Consider the following 21,524-nt stretch of genomic DNA (forward strand, 5'->3'; position numbering starts at 1 on the left):
TATTAAATCAGTCCTCCTGGGAATGAGTAAAGACATGATCTTTATTTTGTGTAATAATGATTTAAATCATTGTTATAGCACTTTTAAACAATTTCACAAATTATGATTGGTGGCCTCAAGTTTGAGAGCATAAAACATCTTGAGGCCTCATTTTTGGATCTCTATTTTTTTTAAATTATATTTTAAATTAACATTTTGTCCTTTGTCCATATGTTTCAATTGCAGTTTAAAATCAAGTTAACATCATTTACATCTGCCCATACTCTGTTTTTAAAGACTTACCCTGAACTATAGAGTTAACATGTGTTTTTGATGTAAATTGTATTTTCATTTTTAACCGAGACCCTGAGTAAAACTGCATACATTTTCCAAAAGGCTTAACGCAGCGTCACACAGACTGAGTACAGATCTCTCCCGTTGGTGGAAATCTTCAACCAAAAAAAAAAAACCATTGCGAAAAAAAGGCAGCAAGTAAATATGTATAATATGTACATATTTAATCCTGCTTATCCTGCCGTAAGGCCGGCCCGTGTCCTATAATAGTCTGCAATAAGAAGCTCGAGTAAACACAATCAATGCGAGATACTAAGACGACTCCCCCCACCTTTTTTCTCACCACTCCCCTGCTGAAAACAATCATAATTTGTTGGCATAATGGCATGACATTAGCTGGTAACGATATGTGGACAGCAAAATTGACATAGGTGTCCAACAAAAAAAAAAGGAAGAAAGTTGCCCCTATGTCTCCTACTGTGCTCTTTTACTCCTGGATTACAATCTCTTCATCCATTATTAATGAAGTTAAACTACTAGTGGCATGCTGAATGCGCTTCACGGGAGATTTGTGGTTAATCCAGCGCAAAACAGCCCCAGTCACATAATGAAGGAGGGGGAGGGGGGCCACAAATGTCAACAGTTTCACACTGGGACTGGATTAGACACCCCCAGATCGCACACAGACACACACACACACACACACCAGTGAATGCATCGCGAGCACACTTTATCACCTTTCCTGTGATGTTCGCCAGCAAATGGATTAGTGAATCTGAAGTGCAGATTGGAGCGAAAGGCCAAAGGGTTGTTCAGGTCCGCCAGTGACATTATTCAACACTGCTGCTTTTTCATTAAATTAAAAATAAAAGGTCCAGTCTATGCTTGATCACATTATTCTGAAGGGAACAAGTGGATGCTGAATACACACATTGCCTTTGTGGTGCAGTGGCGCATCTAGGCGCAGTTTGACGTTGATTTTCACAGAAGTGTTTTTAGTTTGAAGAAGAAAAAAAAGGTTGACACTGTAACGGATTAGCTCATTTGCTACCAATACAACATAAGAATATGATTTTGGAGTACAAAGCATATTGGGAGGTTTTCTGCATTTGTCTGTACACAGGCAAGCATGAGGGTAGCGCTGTGGAGTACTCAGGTGCAGTTTAGGCACACGAGTAGCGGCCAAGAAAAGCAGGGATGAGCGTGAAAGAGTGGAACAAATCACAATGCACAACACAAGCTTCGCATCCTAATTTGGGATTAGACGTGTTCCACCCCACGCATCAATTTCCCTCTCTCAGCAGACTCCCTGCAGGTGATATGCACAAAATCAGCTTTGTCTCAGTTATACGTTTATTATTATTATTATGGATGAAATATTTGTGTTGTTTTAGTTCCTACTTAACTACTACTTAATTCCACATCCAAAAAATAAATTAAAATGCCTTTTTGAAGGTGATTTCATTGAAGTGTGGCACATGATGGCTGAGTGTAAATGTCTGACACACAAAAACATTTGATTAATGGAGAACCCATAAAAATGTAAAAATATACAGTTACAGATATTTTGGAATATTTTTCAAAAAAATGATCATTCTGACTTTATATCTCAAACATTGATAATCCTAATGATCAATATTATTAAACAACTTGACTGCATCAGCATGTATTAACTAATTATGGAATTTGCACATATGGTTTAGTTAATTCAAGTATCCTGCTGACCAAAACAAACATTCACAACTGATAGAATCAACAAGTTTAGTACTTTGAAGGAACTAATCTCAAAACATGTTTGGATTAGCACTCTCTCGGAACGACACATCTGGATGAGATGTGTCGGAAAACAGAAAATGGAGCAAAGTCACAACCTCTGCCAAGACATAAACTACTTAAAGTATGGGTTGAAGGGGAAAAATAAGTAGTAGTGCTTCTTATTTGTTCATTTACATGATGTCACTGCCTGCTTCAAGAAGACTGAAGAATTGTTTCTAAGAAAATGTATGTTATTAGTAGGGGTGGGAACTGCCTGATAAGAATAGCAATACAAGGCTCACAATATGGCAATATAACAATTATCGCTAAATATATCAAGAAATCAAGGTATGATGTACTGCTATATTTTCCGTAATGCTACAAGCATTCTTTCAAAAATGTGGCATATTTCAGTGCAACATACAAAAAACTACAGCAACGATATTTTATTGCAACATTTTTATAAACAAACACCAATCCTTTACTAATCCATGGCCTGCTATTGACAACAATACAGGAAGGACTTTGTTTACTGTTCATATTTGGGCGCTATTGACTTTTTAACAGAATTTAAATAACTAGTAATTTAGCTACTTTTCCACATTCTAATTTTCATGTCTCTATTGCTTCATTTGTCAGTTTTTATTTCCACAAATTCCATGTGCCGGATCCACCTATATTTTGTCTCTCGCTGCCAAAGCAGACCAATTAAGCACTAAGCCCATTCCTGCCTGGTGACCTTTCGGGGCCCACCTCAGGTCCACAGACAGGTGCTTGAGCGTGTTACTCATCCTGTTTTACATGTTATCGACAGGGGCCGCAAGGCATCATAGTCATTTTATCACGCCAATTTCATTCTTGGCCGCGTTGCCTTCGGGCTTGTTAGTGGCAGCTTGCCATTGATTTTTTTTCTCTCTCTCCCATAATTGATCAGACGCCAACCCGAGCAATTTACCAGCTACGCTCGCACCTGTGATTAAGGCCGAGGACTCGTGTGCTTATGCATGCGCCGGCTAGTGAGGATTAATGAATGCCGCTTCGACTCATGGGGAAGTATTTAAATTGATGTCATATCTTGGGTGAGCTGCTGTGACAGCGACAGATCACGTAAACATTCAGACTGGAGTGGAATTTCAAAACGCAAGATTCCTAAAATCGATCTGGCCACTCTTCTTTCTCACTATGTATTAATTTATTCACTCCTAAATAACACTGATAGCATATTTTTTGTATTTCAAATCATTCATTCATTTTCTGAACTGCACATGGGCCGCGGGAGGTGCTGGAGCCTATCCCAGCTAATGACGGGCACCAGGTGTGGGAGACCCCAATGTCATGGCACAAGGAGACGGACAACCATTCACTCTCACACTCATACCTGGGGGCAATTTACAGTGTTTTTGGGATGTCAGAGGAAACCGGAGTGCCCGGAAAAAACCCACGCAAGCCCGGGGAGAACATTCACTCTCCAGTGAGACCCGACCTGCGATCGAACCCTCGACTCTAGAACTGTGAGGCCGATGAGATAACCACTGGGCCACTGAGTAGCATTGTAAAGGAATTCACATTTATTTATAGAATCTTTAGTCACAACAAAAGTCTCAAAGGGGTTCACAGTCCGGCAGTTGACAATAATTTGGACATCTTCTGACCTGCACCCCAAAGCGGGCAATAGAAATCCAATTACTCCAACAATGTGAGTTGACAATACCTGTAAAATGTATTCAGGAGTTATACTTGCACTATGTGTTCGCCGGCTAGCGCTTAGTGATGGTGGCATCCTTTTTCTACCCAGCGATCACGAGCGAGGCGGGAATGAGCGGGATGAGCCGTAAAGCCGCTCAACGAGCTGGAGGGCTATCAAAGAGAACACCCTTTTAATTTGCTTAATTTACAGCCTCCGCTAATAACCTTCCCGGAGTGATACTTGACAAATTGATTGGAAGGCGTGCCGGATGCAACCAATTGGAGATGTCAGATTGTCTTTTTCTCTAAAAATCCAATCTTTGTGTGCTCAGAAGCCTTTCATTAAAGAATTCCAAAAGTATATAATTTACGAATATTATTTTAAAATGTATTTAAACAACCATGGAATTTTGGGCAAAAGTGATTCACAAATAAAATAAATGTATGTAATTTATGGCACATCAAATGATTAATCAAAAAGGAATTAATCAACAAATAACGGTGAAAAGGTTTAATTCCCTTTTAATTTTACCAAATGTAATACAAGGAAGGATTTAGTGAATTGAATTGAAATAAATGAAAATGTTAAAGTACATTTGTAACCTATTTCATGTTTCGGGGACACCATTTAAAATGTTTCTATATTATATATTGTATTAAAACCTCATTGAGTCCTGCATGTAAACATTATACCCCACTTGAAAAGTTGAAATTACTTTCCTCACAGATTAGCAACACATCAGCTGATTGGTGGCTTTTCTGGAGAATACTGAGAAAGCTACTCTGGCCTCACAGTCACACCAGAAACACTTAGGTTCGTCACATGTGGTTGGAGGCCCGGCAAAAGCAGAAAAACATCGTCGAAGAATGAATTGAGCACGAGGACGATGACAATAGCGTGTCATGCATGGACGGTTGCTTTGGCGTAGTCGAGTGGAGCGTAATGGATTCCTGGTGTGGTGCCTTCAAACAATCCACTACCTTTAAAGCTCGACGGAGAGGACAAGGGGATTAATTTCACAACAAGCGACACGATTTGGCTGGGTTTAAGTATACACTACTCGCAGATGTGGACTTTACAGTTACGGGAGGTGAGTAACAGAGAATGAAAATATGCAGTGTTTAATAGGGGTGGGGACCTCGGAGTACTGGGACTGATGTGATATTATTTGCAATGCAGGGAACGCCAAGCAATCTATATGATGTGATAATTACCGATACATGGGCCAGGTAATCAATCTATTCATTCTATGGTATAACAATAATAGGGAAAAAGAAGCTATTTCTAAATGGAAAAATAAACAGTTTATTCTTGCAGTATGGATTAGACGTTAGACTTGTCTGTTAAAATTAAAACAAAAACTTCCATTTGTTAGCGTTAATTTGGGAGGACAGGCTTGAAATGACAGACAATGAGTTCAGAGTCAATAGACGCTATTCTAGTGGAAAATGTTGGTAGTGTTGCTTCCTCTATTTAATAGTGACATCTTCTTTTTTAATGATGAATACTAATTATGGCAAAGTAGCACCATTTCCCCATATTGTCACACATTTACTATCCATTATCTAATAAATGTTGCGAGCTCTCTTTCACCTCACGAAATGGAAATCATGGAAGTCTCCCTCTGCATTTTCCCGATGCTCAGCCCTGTGCGCTGTCGACAGCCAAGAAACATGAAAGCGAGTTTTTAAAAGTCAGCCCCTCAAACCGACCCGGGCTCTCGTTAATGAGTCAGGAGAGGTCGGCGGTGGGGGGCAGGTCACCCCCCCCCCCCCCCTTTCTCACATCACCATCGCTTTCAAGTGTCCTTCGCCGTCGCCTCAGATGACAACAGTCGATCGATAAGGAGCTCCAAATGAAAAGCGGGAGCTGGGCACCAATTTTTTTTCCCCTTTCCTTTCTGCTGCTGCAGACCCTGAGGCGAAAGATTTGGCAGCCGCCGCCGGGCCTTCTCTGAACTCGGGGCGCTCTGCACCTTTGCATGTGTGAGAACCATAAGACTCTTGACAGCTTGCCTGCAATCCGGGAAAATGGGAGAACATCCTGACCTCAGTGCGGAATATATGTGAATGATTGATTTGCATAGACAGTGTGTGCACGTGTAACTTTGGATTTGGAAGTTGGTGTTACAACTCCTGCTACAGACAATAAGGGTGTGACAATATGTCCAATATGATGCTACATCTCAATATATAACTTATTGGCTACAATTGATGGTGCCAGATGTCCCATTCATTTTCACTAGAAGGGACGAATATTTTTTTCCTTTATTCGCTCCTCCCAGTCAAAATGAATTGGACATCCGGCGCCGTCCGTGGCACTCTTCATTCTTGGGAGTTCAAAATGGTAGTCAGTGAATTTTTAGGTTGTATTATTGGAGTTAAATGATCCAATAAATAAAAATCATACATTAAAATACCTATATTTCTTATTATAAGTCATGTCACAGTGGATGCCGCTTTTTAAGATCAAACTGAGGTAACAGTATACAAAGCATTCTGCATGCAATATGGATTCGCAAGGATGCGGAAATATCTCATAAGAAGGCTAGATGATTTGAGCAATAAATATTCAATCAAAACCGAAACATTCACACACTACTGTTGTGCACAGCGTCTGGCAAGGAGGATAAGGGGCCCACTGACATTGAGAGGGTAGAGGGCCTTGAATATGGTGTTTTGCTCATTACTAACGCAGTTCCCTTAGCAAAACACCCACTGCCAAGATCAGAGTAAAAAAAGAAGTCAGTGTTATATATACAGTTGAACAAAAAGGGGAAAATATATACAACAAGCGAGGAAAGTATCAATAAAACAAGTACGTACATGATGTTTTGAAGCCCATATGCAATTGATAATGCTAACGCTATCTTCACATCCACATTTAGTTGAGGTCACGGAAAGAATGTCACCAAAAAGCCAAAGCAAAAATGTTAAGTAAACTGTAAGGGTGATTTCTGTACTGGGTTCTAACAAGAAAAGTTTAAACTTGTATTATTGCTAAAGCTCTTCATTTCTTCCTAGGCCATATATTGAATTACTTTGCATTGACGTATTAAAAAAATATATATTTGTTTTGAGTTCATGCATTTATACTGCTCTCATTTATTTGGCACTCCAAATGTTGCACATTTGATGTACGCACATTCATCACAATTGAGTCGACCTTTACTCTGCAATTAAATAATATGTTTGCTTTCTAAATAACAAAGAATTTATGAGTGTGTGCCTGTGCGGGTGTCTGTTCGCATTGAATTCCCTACGTGAATGTGGTTGTTAATTAGCACTATAATAGGGAGTATGACTAAAAATGTAAAAAGGGGATTAAGGGGTCGGGCTCACGTCAGGTCCGCTTGCGCATCTCACTTAAAAAATAGGATAAGAGGAGAGGGGCTGTAAAAGTCGTGGCTATTGTATGAATTAGGACTTCCACGTACAAATGACTAGGAAAATTTGGGCCACTGATGTGTTTCATTTAATTACAGATTTAGTTGCTCTTCAAGCTCTGGTTGTGCCGCCCCTGTGTTAGCAGCGTGCACGTGCACTAACACACCCCTTTTCCAGGCGCGAGCACGCCCGCTAAACTAGAAGGGGGCGTGGGGGGAAGAAGCCAGAGCGTCTGTCAGTGCGGAAAAAAAGTTGAGGCGTGCAGAAGAGGAGAAGAACAGCAGCGGGAAGAGTGTGTGGACTTGCTCGTCAAGGTTTTTTTTAACACTACATTTGTTTTTTTTTGGGGTGGGGGATATAACAAAAAAAATTGAAGGAAACAACTGGGACGTTTGCTGTGCGTGTGTGTTTTGGACGGTGGAATTTATCTCATCCACGCACGTAACGAGAGACGTTCACGCGTGGTAAGAGATTGATCCTTTCTATTTTTCTTCCATTTCAAATGATAGTAAAGAAAGTAAACAGGGCTACATATTGTTTTTGTAAATAAAGTGGATATGACTCCATATTGTTATTGTAAATAAAGTGAATATGACTTCTAATTGTTATTGACATATGCGAAATGAGAAAAATTAACAAAACTTATTAGTGAGAAGACATATCCTCACTATTATTGAAGGTTTGTGAGTGTGTTAGTATGATGGCAAATACAGGCTTTAAAAATAGCATAGTTCAAATAAACAGAACACACTCAGATTGATCCAATTTACGTGCGTCAATAAAAAAAATAGTATACAATAAGTAGCAATAAAATTTTATTTAATTGTAACAACAATGACGTGTTACCAAATGTACTTAAAGTACTGTGTCTAAGGAGTTAATTGCAAATGAAGTAATACAAATGGGCAGTTAATTAATTGATGATTAAAGGGAAATTTGTATCTTAATCAGCACGATAAGGAAATGTGTGCTAGTTGAAAATAATCCTCATTAAACAAAAAAATAAGTTAATTGAAAGTGGAAATGATTTTAAATTACAGAAATTATACATAGTAGACCCGGAGAGTATGGAAACATGATCTATGTGACTAAAATACATTTTAAAAAAATGCAGAATATTGTGTTTAAAAAATGTGATTACATACTTCTCGCTAAACAAAATAAATGTAGTCAAAGTCTAGAAATTTCAAATAACCCACTAATTGGTAAGTAATCAAAATGTACATTGAGCTGCCTTAATAAACAAACCAAATATTAATTTCAAATAATATAGAAAAACAATGGCACTAGCAAAACATGCAGGGCCGGATTTCTGTCGACAATGGGCCCGTTGCCATGAATTCACACTACCCTTCGCACCCCACCTTAAATTAGAAATGATAGATGGATGCCTAAATTGATATTGAATATCTTTATTAATAGTCCCTTAATTATTATGCACATCTAATGGTAAGTAAATATCGGTTTTCTCTTTCAATGCAAATGTAACAATTATCATTGCTCCTATAATGAAAATCAGAATGTAATAGCGAGGTTGTTTGGTTATTTTATTAATATGTAATATAGAATTTTCATTAGACTCTTAATAAATATCCTCCAATTAATAGATGATGTTGTCAAATTATGACACCAAATTTAAATTTTGAAATTGTTCAATAAAGTTGTCCAAATGAGAAGATTCTCTGATAACCTGGCTGACGCTTTGAGTTCCATATTTATTTGCATTTCGGGAAGGACTAACAGCAGGCCGGGGAGAAAATGGTGGCTAGTGACATGCAAATTTTGAATTATCATAAGCAAACATTCTAATAAAAGCCCATCTGTGTGATTGTGCTATAATGAATTTTGTAATATGCTCACACGCCTACAGGCTGACATCTCAATCAAGAGACTTAATCCTGGAGATTTTAAATCACATGCACGCGCAACATACTGTATACGGGAGGAGTAAATAACACCTTTTGGGGTTTAACTGAAATACGTGGAAAAAAAACGTGACTTGGAAACGAAATGATGTTAATTGTGATAAAATTGTCATTACTGGGTTACTTCTGGAAATACTTCAGCATAAGCAATTAAAATACTTGTTTTTATTTTAATATATAGCAATTCCTTTTTATCTCATTTTTTACTACCATTAATTTTGTATAATAATATTCTGTTTTTTTTTTACCAGGGAAGAGATTTTCTTTGCTATTATGGAGTCCCACTGCCGCAAACTGGCAACAACCTGCGCACAAATAGGTAAGATATGAACACTGTTGTTGTTGTTGTTTTTTCCCCAACTCACACAACTATTGAAATGTTTCTTTGAAATCTGGTTCTGTTTTTTTTTTTATACATAACCTTTATGGTAAATAGTCTTTTTGATATTTTCTAGTATGACAAAATCATGTGATTTTTCTTGAATTAGGTTCAGGACAAAACTAAACAAAATAAAATATTAGCAAATATTATAACATTATCACATTTCTCGAATTAGAACCAGCATGTATGGCATGAAAAATACGTTAGTTCCCTGAAAACCTCACTTGATTTCACACACGTAACAACTCTAAATAGCAGTCCTTTTGTTGTAAAGTTATGACCTCTGATGGTAAATTTTGGTACTGCATCCCTAAGGGCACAATCGCAAAAAAGCAACAAGAATCATGAATTTTACCACGACAACCAATTCCTTGAGTCATAAACCAAACAATTTATTCAAATCATAAGCTACCATTGACCACGATGAACGTCCAATACATTCCAATGGGAACAATCAAATTGGACGTCCATCACCGTAAATGGCATCGATTTAACAATGCAAAATTCATATTAACGATACAAAGTGGTGGATGGGAGTATTGTCGTTTCGGCATTTGACCCAAGTGTGTCACGCTTATTGTTAATGACGATTGATTAGGACTAATAGGACGTGACAAGCAGTGTGCGCGCATCCAAAACAGTGCGTGTAATGTATGCGGCTCTCGTTGGGCTCTCGACTCTGGGGGAAAAGCACATGTATAATGAAAGCCATTCGTGAGGAGGAATACACTAATGGAGGAATGTGATATGTCCGTAATCCTGCTCTAAAAAGCCTCACCCCCCTTTCTCTTGCACCATGCTATATTGACGGAATTTTTAATTAATGGCCCTTGCATGACGAGAGATGCATGGGGCATCAACGGGTGAAAAAAAAATAATCCACTTCAGCAAGAAAATAAGTCCGAAAAAGACTATTTGGATGATATATTTTAAACATGCTTTAGGTGGCTCGTCAGGATATGTTACGCGAATTTGATCATGTGCTGGTCGATTAAAAAAGGGTATTTGCGAGGATTATATTTTAGATAATAGAATTTTTGGGCTGCACAATGGACGATAACATTATTTTTGTCACAATAATTATTTCGTAGGTTTGACGTAAATGACAACGTGAGTTTATTCGTGAAATAACATTAAAACTGAGGGAACCATTTAATTCGTAAATTGGATTTAGTTACCCAGAGTTAATGCATCATCTCACTTTTAAAGCAAGGATCATCCATCACCGTCAGTGGTGAACCGTAAACTACTGGCAACAGCCGATTGTTTCGAACCCACAATATAAAACTGATTCTTCAAGTTCCATCCAAGTCAAGTCAACCGTTTTAGTTCTGTTTCGCACCACGAACCAGTTTTGCCTTTCCAACTGCGGCCCTTTACGCATCCCTTGCATTTTCAGGCGAATTTTCTGAACATTTAAAGGGCTATGAAATAGTTTGGTGATCTTTGCCTATTTGAGTAGAAACACTAATGCCAAATTCATTCAGATCTATTTTTCTCCTTTTTTAAATTTGTTTGTATATGTTTTTTGCAATGTTTCTCTCACTCTTGACAGACGCGCCAGTCGAAATATGGGGGAATGGGCGGGGCTATGGCGTTCGGGGGAAGGGAAAACCGTGGATGGGAAAGAGAGAGAGAGAGAGAGATTTAGAAGGAGAAAGACAGAGAGAGGGGGAGGGAGAGACAGAGAGAGAGAGAGAGAGAGACAAGTGGGTGCGCGCGTCGTGCTTGAGCGTGCGCGCCCCCGGCTCCAATATCATCTACCTGTCCTTGTCACTCCGCTAGTCAGCCGCCGCTGCCGACGTTAGGATGGAAGCACCTCACGGTGGCCCGCTCTAAAACGCAATCGGGGATCTCAACACTTTTTTATTTTTACAGTGGGGCTCCAAAAGATAAAAACAAAAACAAAAGATAGTGGAGAAGACGTCTCCGAGGCGCTCTGTAACCAGGACTGGGATTTATAAAGACTTGTTTTTTTGGGGGGGTTGGTTTTCGGGGAGCGATCGATGAACTCTATGAGGGATCCTTTAAATCTCGACCACCACCCACACCACACGTTTTCCGGGACTAAACTGGCCTCTGCCATGGCGTCCGGTTTGCAGCCCCTGGCCCGAGCCGTGGAATCCGGCAAACACCGCGTGGACGCGAACACCGTGTCCGATACGTCCAGTCCGGAAAGTGGGGGTAAGATATGACGGGCAAAAGTCGGGATAGACAGGAGTATATAACTAACTTAGAGGAGAGTTTGACGTGCGCAAATGATGGAATCTGAGCATGCAAAGAAAAATCCTATCTATATAACATGATGCTTGTTCTATTTTTGCGCAGAGAAAGAGAAAAGTCAGAATAAAAATGACGATTCATCGGACGACCCGTCCAAAAAGAAGAGACAGCGGCGTCAGAGGACACACTTCACCAGTCAGCAGCTGCAAGAGCTGGAGGCCACCTTCCAGCGCAACCGATACCCGGACATGAGCACCCGTGAGGAAATAGCCGTGTGGACCAACCTCACTGAGGCCAGGGTTCGGGTACGTCTACTACAAAGCCCATTTTTATGACTATTCAGACGAAAAATAACACAATTATATGGGGGGAATAATTGCAACTACTTTTTTTTAGGTATAGCACTTTTTTTTTGCCTGGCTGCATATATTTGTTGTGCAAAAAATTACTTTGCAATTAACCTGTATAGGACAACATTTTGATTCTCTAAAGATGCAATAACAGGGGAAATTAATTTTAGAGCACACGCGTTTGTTTTATGACTTCATTTTAAATCCTCATTGTGTTTTTAAATACCTTGCAAAGGACAGAAAATAGTTTTCCTATTACTTGGACGAATTAATTTACTCTTGCAAAAAAAATCATTTGATGAAAAGTAAAGCATGATACAAATTATGCAATACGATACATTTGATTAGTAGACTCAGTTTTTGCAGAAATAAATGTTATGTTTTGTGCATTCAAGAGCACATGGCCAAAACAAATATGAGGATAGCCGACAAAAATAACACATTTTCTTTCAACCAAGACAATAAAATATAATTTTCAAATCATTCTATGAAGCGTTGGGCGAGTACAAAATTAAACATTTTTAAACGGAATACAATTCTGTACATTTTCCTGCACGTACACCAACAGAGTATATGCAAGACCCATAAACTATTATAAACCTATATTACTTCGTGAGCAAAATACAATTTACAATACATGATGTATTTGGAAATTAAGGACTTTTCAGCTGTGTTTGGGTGGGCGTTGCGAATGGTTGTGGATCAGTGAAGACATTCTATCGTAAAATAATTCGTCAGGTATTTTTCTTTTACTTGCAGAATATTTTTTTGCAAAAATATTAGTTTTATGACCTCTTAGTATAATGACGTGTATATTGTTATTGTAATAAAATTTCCTACACACATCTGAAAAACAAATATGCACACAAACACTTGTTTAAACACACAGATCCCGTGAGCTCAACTCGATCACGTCTCTAATTGATAATTTATGTAATTACAACGCCTGCAAGCTAATATAAATACACTTTATAACAGATCCAAATTGTGATGTCTATATGTCCAATGCATGTTACGGGAAAAACACATTTGAAACAAAACTGCTCATTTTGGGACACTGTCACAAGATTTCAGGGGGTGTCAATAAGCGTGGAATACACACAAGTAATAGTGGAGTGTGTGTATTCGGTTCAATGCTCATTCATTTCGACCTGAACAACATACAAGCTTTTAAATTTTAAGTACAATGGAAATTCATGAATCCAACTAAAATATTTTCTTCTACCTCAATGCAAAACATAGGCACGATTTAATTTGTGTATGCAACTAAAGTGTAGAATGCATATGAACTATGATGACTAAATACGATGGGAAACTCACAAATGTTTACATTTCCATCTTAACCTGCGATTGTACACACAATGAAAATATCAATACTAAGAAAAATGCACTTTACTGTTCTCTCCTCGGGTCAAATGTAAGCAAATAAGAAATTATTATAAGATGATATTATATTCTTTTTATATAAATACCTATAAATAGATACTTTAAAGAATTGAGAACCGGAAAAATATCCAGAAACTAAATAAAATGATAAATCACCTCGACTAAATTGCTCACAATTGTACTTCAAGATACAGTCAAAAGATATAGGCTACAACACTGCACAAATGTTAGGAGTCACTTTGTATATTTATTTATCACAAATAAGCCACGAAAGTCAATTGGTAAAAATAAAATTAATCTAAGTTGTGTAGACGTATTTGGTGACGGCATTATTAAGGAATTCATTTGTGTCTCTGTGGAAAACACACATTTCAAAAACTGTAATGAATTACTAGAGCAATAATAGTCGACTGTCATGCATACATTTTACATGCAAAAAAAAATGAGTAAAATGTGCAATTTGTCTCCGTGCTCCCACAGACTATAATCTTTTTTTCTTTTTTTTACCTCGACCAAAACATAACATGGTGCTCTCGGGTGAATTCCTGCTCCTTCCCTGTCGCTTCTTCAGGTGTGGTTCAAGAACCGGCGCGCCAAGTGGAGGAAGCGCGAGCGCAACCAGCAAGCCGAGCTCTGCAAGAACGGCTTCGGGCCGCAGTTCAACGGACTCATGCAGCCCTACGACGACATGTACCCGGGCTACACGTACAACAACTGGGCCGCCAAGGGCCTGACATCGGCCTCCCTGTCCACCAAGAGTTTCCCCTTCTTCAACTCCATGAACGTCAACCCGCTGTCGTCGCAGGCCATGTTCTCTCCGCCCAACTCCATCTCGTCCATGACGTCCGGCATGGTGCCGTCGGCCGTGGCGGGCTCCAGCCTCAACGGCCTCAACAACCTGAACAACCTCAGCGGGCCGTCGCTCAACTCGGCCGTGGCGGCTCCAGCCTGCCCCTACGCTCCGCCCACGCCACCCTACGTGTACCGGGACACTTGCAACTCCAGCCTGGCCAGCCTGAGACTCAAAGCCAAGCAGCACTCGAGCTTCGGTTACGCCGGCGTGCAGAGCCCCGCCACGAACCTCAGCGCTTGTCAGTATGCCGTGGACAGACCTGTGTGAGACGCGCAAGCGTTCCCCCCACCTCATCTAAAAACCCCGACCCCACCCCGCGATGCACGCCCGCCCACGAGAGAGCGAGGAGGGGAGGGAAGGGGGCGGTGGGGGGTTTTCTCCACTTTGAAGCATCCATTCCCCAAACGGGATGTACAGTAATGCAAAAATTGCATTCGTGGTGGCCATTTTTCATCCACAGGAAAGAGACTACTATTGTTAATATTGTATTCATTTTCCCCCAAAAAAGGGCACTAAAAACGGAACCACTGAAAACGTTTTTTGTTTGTTTTTGTTTGTTTGTTTTGTTTATACGCCTATTTGTTGTCTGAAAAGGTTGTATATATAATCCAAACATCTCCAAAAGTGGGGCTTCAATTTATTACGCATGCGTGGTAGGGAATAAATAATACATCATTTTTGCTTGCAAACAACAAATAAAAAGGGAATGTAAATACTAAAACGCACCACACCGGTGTGTTTCTAACATAATATAAAATGATTATTATTATTAATGTCTGTGTGAATATCGATTTTAGATTAGCAATCTTTGAGGACGGAGAAAAAAAACGCATTAAAATGTTCCTGTAAACTATTTGGTACAAACTTCCCTCCCAACGACATCCCTCAAAAATGTGTTTTATTTAACGGAAGTAAATATATTGTTCAAAGCCATCCTTGCTTGTTATTGAATCATCTTTTTCCTCTGTTTACTGGGTAGTTCCTTGCACTGTCCACTCCACTTGGGAGACTAATCTATTAGAGTGCATGGACAACAAGTGGCCTGTGCCAATACACATTGTGCGAGCGACAGATTAAGATGTTGAATACATGTCTGTCTGCCCCTGGAATCAACAAAACAAGGCGGTCGGGGCCACACAACCGTGGTAATCAGGGCTGGGGGGGATCAAGTCTGCAAAACACATTTGGGTAGCAAAGACAACAAAAAAAGCCCACCTGCATGCATGTAGTGTTGATTTCAATTGAATTTGTGTGTTTCAGAAGAAATAGGTTTTAGCGGGGAATATCAAAATGTAGGCCGGGAAAGAGACTCTTTCAGTCAGTGACAGGCAGCCGCACGCCCTGGTGATAAACCAAATGGAAGCTGCATTATACTGACGTTTTAACCCTTTTAACAAATGCATTTACTATATAAATTATAAGCAAAGCTATTTGACGTGAAAGGAAAAGGGGTAAAATGTGCCAAGAGTACAAACATACATGAATTGTTGCATACAAATATTGTATTAATTTTAAAAGAGAAGGAAGAACCAACTTTATATTGGCCTTTTGCTTCCTCGGGTAAGCACGGATAATCTGTGTAGTACTGGGAAAAGTATAGCTTGGTGAAAAGGATGAATAGCAGATATGCAGCTATTTGTAAAGATAAGATGGATGCATAATTATTTAAAAGGCAATGAGGAGGCTTAACCTGCGGTTGAGTGAAAGTGCGGAAGACGAGCAATTATGTGTTCATGTGCTGCTATATTTACACTATTTTTAAAAAATAAATGTTTACTTCTAAATTTCATTTAAAGCAAGCACACATTTTGCATAAAAAATTGGAACCATATCAGGTAATCATTATTACATTTTACAATAACATAGATTTAAAAGTAACGCAAAGGTGGCAATAGGGCACACATATGGTAAAAAAAAAATAGATATATTTATATATAATTTCGCGGGGGGAAAAATGGATGTTTCGCAAGGGAGTGCCCGGTTGAGCTGGCTGTGCAGAAGAATTCCACTGGGCTGGATTCTGCATGCCACACGCCTCGGTGACGAAGCCCCGCGAGGACGACGAGCCGCTGACCTTATTTGGGAATTTGTTCAGTGTGTTTACTCTATTTTTAAACTACAATACATCTTGTGGCATTTAATTAAAATAAGCACACACATTCTGTATGAAAGCGAAGGGGGAAGTTGCTTTAATGTCTGGTGTCATGTTGGAAGAAGCCTCAGGGGTCACCTCTCAAGAGGGGGATTACACATAGTCGAAGGAAGGAGGGGCGTGAGGGGTAGTAACCCACAGTTAGGCCAGATGATGTTTAATTAAAAGGCACGTCTAAAAATAATAAGGAGCAGTCCAACAATGTGCCGAAAGCTGCTTTATGGTGTGTATTGTGTTGATGGGGGAATTAATCAGCCGGGGATGATAAGCCTCGTCTGCCGCCGCAATACACATCTGCACAATCAACATGTGCACTGAACACGACAGAGGAAGAGGAGGAGGAGGAGGAGGAGGAGAAGAAGAAGAAGAAGAAGAAGAGTGCATTCAAACTTAGCATGTTCATTTATGGAGCCCTTAATTCCACCTGATTGCACTTTTTTAAGGTAGACATGACAGGCACTAGCTTATAAGCTCCCCTGGGACGGGGGGATTACATACAAAATAATTATGTATTTAGTTGTGATCTCTATGCAGAGATGGATAATGTGCATGTGTGATTTCAATATTTTACTAATGTTTGATCCGATAAAAGCAAAAGCATGCTACTACAAAGTTCCATAAAAACATTAGTTGGCCCTGGATAGAGTTATTCTACTTCAATTATTTCTGGTCTGGAATTAATTTCAAACTAAAAAGATCCCATTCCCATTCTCAGAGTTCGTGGTATTTCTCAGTGTACAAATTCCTGCAACACGGGCTTGAGGAGCATATCGATAACCGATAAGGATACAAAGCATTGTAGTATATTTACCATCTTGATATGTTACACACCCATATTCACAATCACCCCCAAAGGGTGTTTGGGGTCTTTCACACAAGTTTTTTTTTTAAGATGTGTGAGGAAAACAGAGTACTAAGGAACAACCTATGCAACCACAGGAAAAACATGCACACTAAGGAGGAAGTCCAGGGCCCGAGAGTGAACCCTTGATCTTAGAAATGTGAGGCAGGCACGCCAAGCAGTCACCCACCATCCCAGCCACCATGCCACCCACTATGCCACCGCCATTCATTTATCAAGGCTTTAACAATTTGAAGTGTCTGCAAAAACTGTGTTTAAAAATGCATTTGGCTCCAAGTCAGTGCAACAAAAACTGAATCTTGCTTTCCCGTACGCTCAAATTCCATCGGATTGAAATGTCACTCAAACGGCATTACTTAGCATTAAGGCTAACCATTGTTGCCCTATGCAGCTGGATGAGACCACATGAAAGGATTCCATACTCACTATATGTATATGCAGTGGGTTCTCTGTATAAATATAAGTATACTAACAATACAGTGCGTCCCCTCAGGCTCAACAGCTACCTAAAATCCCCGCGTGTCCACTCATGTCTGAAGCTCCTAACGCTTTTCATGTTCAGACATCTTCACCACACACCAAGATGGCGTCCCGTTACTGACATCTAAATTAGCGTTTACCTCCAGAGTTTCCCTGGCTGCAAATCCACCTTAAAAAGACAAAAAATATACTCCGAGAGTCCTTAAATTATCATATGACACTTTTCTTGCTTCGCCCATGTTGTTGTTGCTGGCACTATGGCGACCCAAGCCACGTTAAAAGTTGTCTAAATACTAATTACGAGTTTGTGCGGCAGGTTTGAAACGCCCTTATTGACTCACTAGTTGAAATATTAGGAAGCACACCCACCACCCACCTTGTTTTCTGTATACACACTCAACGAGGTATATTATGTCGGAAGGAGTATTACGTAGTTTACACAATTCAGTACTGATTCAAAATTCCTAAAAAACACACCATGCTGCCATTGTGTGGACCAGAAGTCAAAGTATTAGTAAATACTGTTATGGGAACTTTTGAATTCCTAGCAAAGCCCAAATGAGTTTGATGGACTTCTTCATGCACACTAAACTCAATATTCTTCATCGTGGTTCCACAAAAAAAAAAAAACAGAAGTCACCAATTGTAATTCCTATTTTTTTTAACTTAGAAGATAGGAACAGGTGAAAATCCCCAAATTCAGTAAGCAGCTAACTCGCAAAGCAAATAGAGAATGTATGTTATTGTTGTCCCTTTTTTCTATCAATAGAATTAGAGCAGACGGTGTGCAGAAAGCGGGAGACCAACTATTCTGCAATGTATGTGTTCTAACCTATCTATATATGTCACAGATGGCAGGATTTCAGCACGGTTGATATAGAAAAGCCACTGAGGAGCTGTATTGATCCGGCCGAGTACCATTCTCTGCGGCTAAGCTCCACGGGATTGCCAAACATTCACATGCAGACAAGTGGAGTGAGAAGCGCCATAATAAACATACAGTACAAATGATGTTATGCTACCAACATGGTTTGAAACAGTTTCTTCACCCCAAATTCCCAAAGGATCCATTATTGAAGACATTTTTCAGCCACAGTCTATTTTGAGTGGGTGGGCTTGCTTGAACGTGACGACGACCCAACAAGTACTGCCATTAAAAAAAACATAAGTCATCACCTACAAAGACAGCACCTCTTCAACTACACCTACTAAGGGTGTGTAAACTATGATGATTAGGTTTGGGTATGAGTGGGAAGCACCACAGAGACCCATATAAATATCTACAAATGTAATTAAATGGTCACGTTCTATTAAAATCTGAATAAAGCTGAAGGAAAAAAAACTTCTAGTGTAATTTAAAATATTTGTCCTTTGGTTTCTCCTTCAAAAAGAAGTCTGTGTAAGACCTTCCTGTCAACGTTGGTGACCCTTCATTACTGCGCCTTGGGGGGGCTCATTGTGGCAAGCCCTGTTGGGGGGCATCAAAGTATATTGTTGAAACGGAAGTCACATGCACACAGAGACACGCGCATGATGAGCTCTAAGGTGAATGCTAATCATATATTAAAGGACTGACATATGGATTGGCTACATTACAATCTGGAAGCACTGTTAGTTTATGCTGATGCAAACCAAAGCATATTCAAAAAGACTGTGGAACCTAATATTGACTGTGATGTATTAATAATTGTAATTGTTGTAGTTCCCATAATTTATCATTGTGATTGTATAGGAAAGGTTATTACTGCTGATCATATATTTACCAGCAGATGGGGCTAACTGTAATTAAATTTGCACTGGGAAAAATGGATAAATGTTTCTTGACTTACATCTGATATATATACATGTTTTATTTTGTGTTCATTTGGAACATCAAGTAAAATGGATGGATAGAGGGGCTCATGGATAACAGATAATACAGACCCTATTTTTGTAATAATCTTGCCTTATTAGCACCCCAGAAAGAATAAAAAACATGGGTTGAAAGTTAGTACAGCTTTAAAACTGCAATAGAATCAGCTTTTATATTATTTCCTTTTTTATTTGGCTTGTGGAAAGTACCTGAATCTCTTACCGGTGACCATCTTGTCACAATGACACGCGTGGATCTCATATCTGAGCAATATGAAAGAAAAAAAAAAGAATAGAAATAGCTGGTTCTGAAAAGGAAACGGGTGGTGGGTAGGTCGTCTATTGCCATCATGGCCAAGGCGGCAGTATTTTCTCACTTTTATGAGACGGAGCGGAAAGGTAATGAAGCGGAAAAGGTCACGGCTGTGTGGTGTTTTTCATCGTCTCTAAAGCAATAGGTCAGATTGTCACTTTGCACGCCAGCACTCTGTGACAGCAGCTGCTGCCCTTTTGCTTAAAACAATATCGTTACCAGGAACCTTATTGGCACATATTGCACATATTACACACAAGATCAGACACGGCACATATGCTATAAGCAGCGTTGTAATGTAAAACATACATTATGAATCCAATTTGTTTGGGGGTTCGGGGTTAGTTCCATGATAGGTCAATGAGGCTGTAATACCAATTTTGGACACTAGGTGGCAGCGTTATTTTCCAAATCTAACAAAATAGATGGTGTACAATACCGACAATCAATCCAAACAAAAATATTGCAAACACAATTATATCTAAATAATGAGGGTCATTTGAATTATTTGCACTTTAATTTAATCGTATATCAAATCCATTGTCTTAATGAAATAAGCTTTTAAAGGCCATTGGTGTATTCTTTGTCCCTTAAGTCAAAAATAGTAAAATATCCACCAATTTAATTCTTACTTTCTGATGAAGAAAATATACTATAGTGCATTTTGATCATCAATAATATCAGATTGACAAAAATAGAGTTGTTTACTACTAAAATGGGGCAATATTGATGCAACAAACATTGAATCCAAGCAAACATCACTACCCACAAGTAAACGCAACATAATATTCGCAGCATCTGACCAAACAAGAGCAAGTTTGAAAAACAAACTCACAACTGATATACACAAAGTGATGACAGGTTTACATTGCAAAAAGTTCCAAAATGATACTCACTGTGATATTCCAAAATGTTTCCAGCAACTCGACGTCGGTGTGGCACATGCTGCCTTCCATGATGGAGTTCAGTTCCAGTCTTGTCAGTTTGTTTTTTTATTTGTCCCTTCTTAGTTGACAGTGCCAGATGCAGATCCGCCATGTGCATAAACTTCAAGACTCATGTCTTCATATTAGCCACTATATTTCCTACTTTCCATTAATACTTATAAAACTTATATACTAATAATTTCCTCCATCGCCCCACATTGACACGCGATTGACGTTTGGGCTTAATTCTATGATAGATCACTGTGGCCAATATTAAACCTGGTTTTGACTACCTGCTGTCAACTTCCATCACCCACTTCCACGCTAGTGGCGTTTCCGCTAACTCTTGGCACCACATCAAGTGTATAACACGAGGTTGTATAAGTAATCGCCGTTAGAGTAGATTAATATTTTTGGCTCAATTACGAAGAAACTGGGTAGGGGGGCACATATCGTTTGGAAATGTCCGCATGAGAGGTTCAAGCAGGGCCGCGTCTGTTCACTGCGCATGCGCGGATTGGCTTGATGATACTATTAGTATACTAGTATTGTTTATATTTTTTTTTCTCGCGGGCGATATCACTGCGATTGACCTGCGATCGAACTCTGGAGAACTGTGAGGGCAACGTGCTAAAAATTTCTTGGAAGCAGAAAATTCGTTTTTGTTTTTTTAGATTCCATTTTAAAGTGGTTGCAAATGCCATTTCACAACAACCATTG

At 39.4% G+C, this 21,524-nt stretch overlaps 1 protein-coding gene and 1 long non-coding RNA gene across 3 annotated transcripts in view; one reads left to right on the forward strand and one right to left on the reverse strand.

Moving 5' to 3' along the window:
- Positions 1–21,295, reverse strand: part of LOC144207744 (uncharacterized) — an 84,987-nt gene extending 63,692 nt beyond the window's left edge. The window contains exon 1 of the long non-coding RNA XR_013328779.1: positions 20,775–21,295. This is a non-coding gene — a long non-coding RNA (uncharacterized LOC144207744). The remainder of the gene's footprint in view (positions 1–20,774) is intronic.
- On the forward strand, positions 7,220–15,153 carry pitx2 (paired-like homeodomain 2). Of its 2 annotated transcripts, XM_077733459.1 has the most exons (4): positions 7,220–7,565; positions 9,278–9,345; positions 11,737–11,936; positions 13,939–15,153. In XM_077733459.1, exons 2-4 carry the CDS (start codon positions 9,300–9,302, stop codon positions 14,485–14,487), a joined length of 795 nt encoding a protein of 264 aa, XP_077589585.1. In that variant the 5' UTR covers positions 7,220–7,565; positions 9,278–9,299; the 3' UTR covers positions 14,488–15,153. The 2 variants fall into 2 exon arrangements, with proteins under 2 accessions (XP_077589585.1, XP_077589584.1); XM_077733458.1 differs by lacking the exons at positions 7,220–7,565; positions 9,278–9,345 and adding an exon at positions 11,100–11,592.
- Positions 21,296–21,524: the final 229 nt, after the last annotated feature.

The sequence above is a fragment of the Stigmatopora nigra genome, chromosome 14, assembly GCF_051989575.1.
Source record: "Stigmatopora nigra isolate UIUO_SnigA chromosome 14, RoL_Snig_1.1, whole genome shotgun sequence".
NCBI lineage: Eukaryota > Metazoa > Chordata > Actinopteri > Syngnathiformes > Syngnathidae > Stigmatopora > Stigmatopora nigra.

Bases quoted from the DNA above. Each gene is read 5' to 3' on its own strand.
- pitx2 (XM_077733458.1), top strand. From the start codon at position 11,415: ATGAACTCTATGAGGGATCCTTTAAATCTCGACCACCACCCACACCAC. The intron at 11,593-11,736 runs GTAAGATATGAC...ATTTTTGCGCAG, and splicing joins GTCCAGTCCGGAAAGTGGGG to AGAAAGAGAAAAGTCAGAAT. The intron at 11,937-13,938 runs GTACGTCTACTA...TCGCTTCTTCAG, and splicing joins TCACTGAGGCCAGGGTTCGG to GTGTGGTTCAAGAACCGGCG.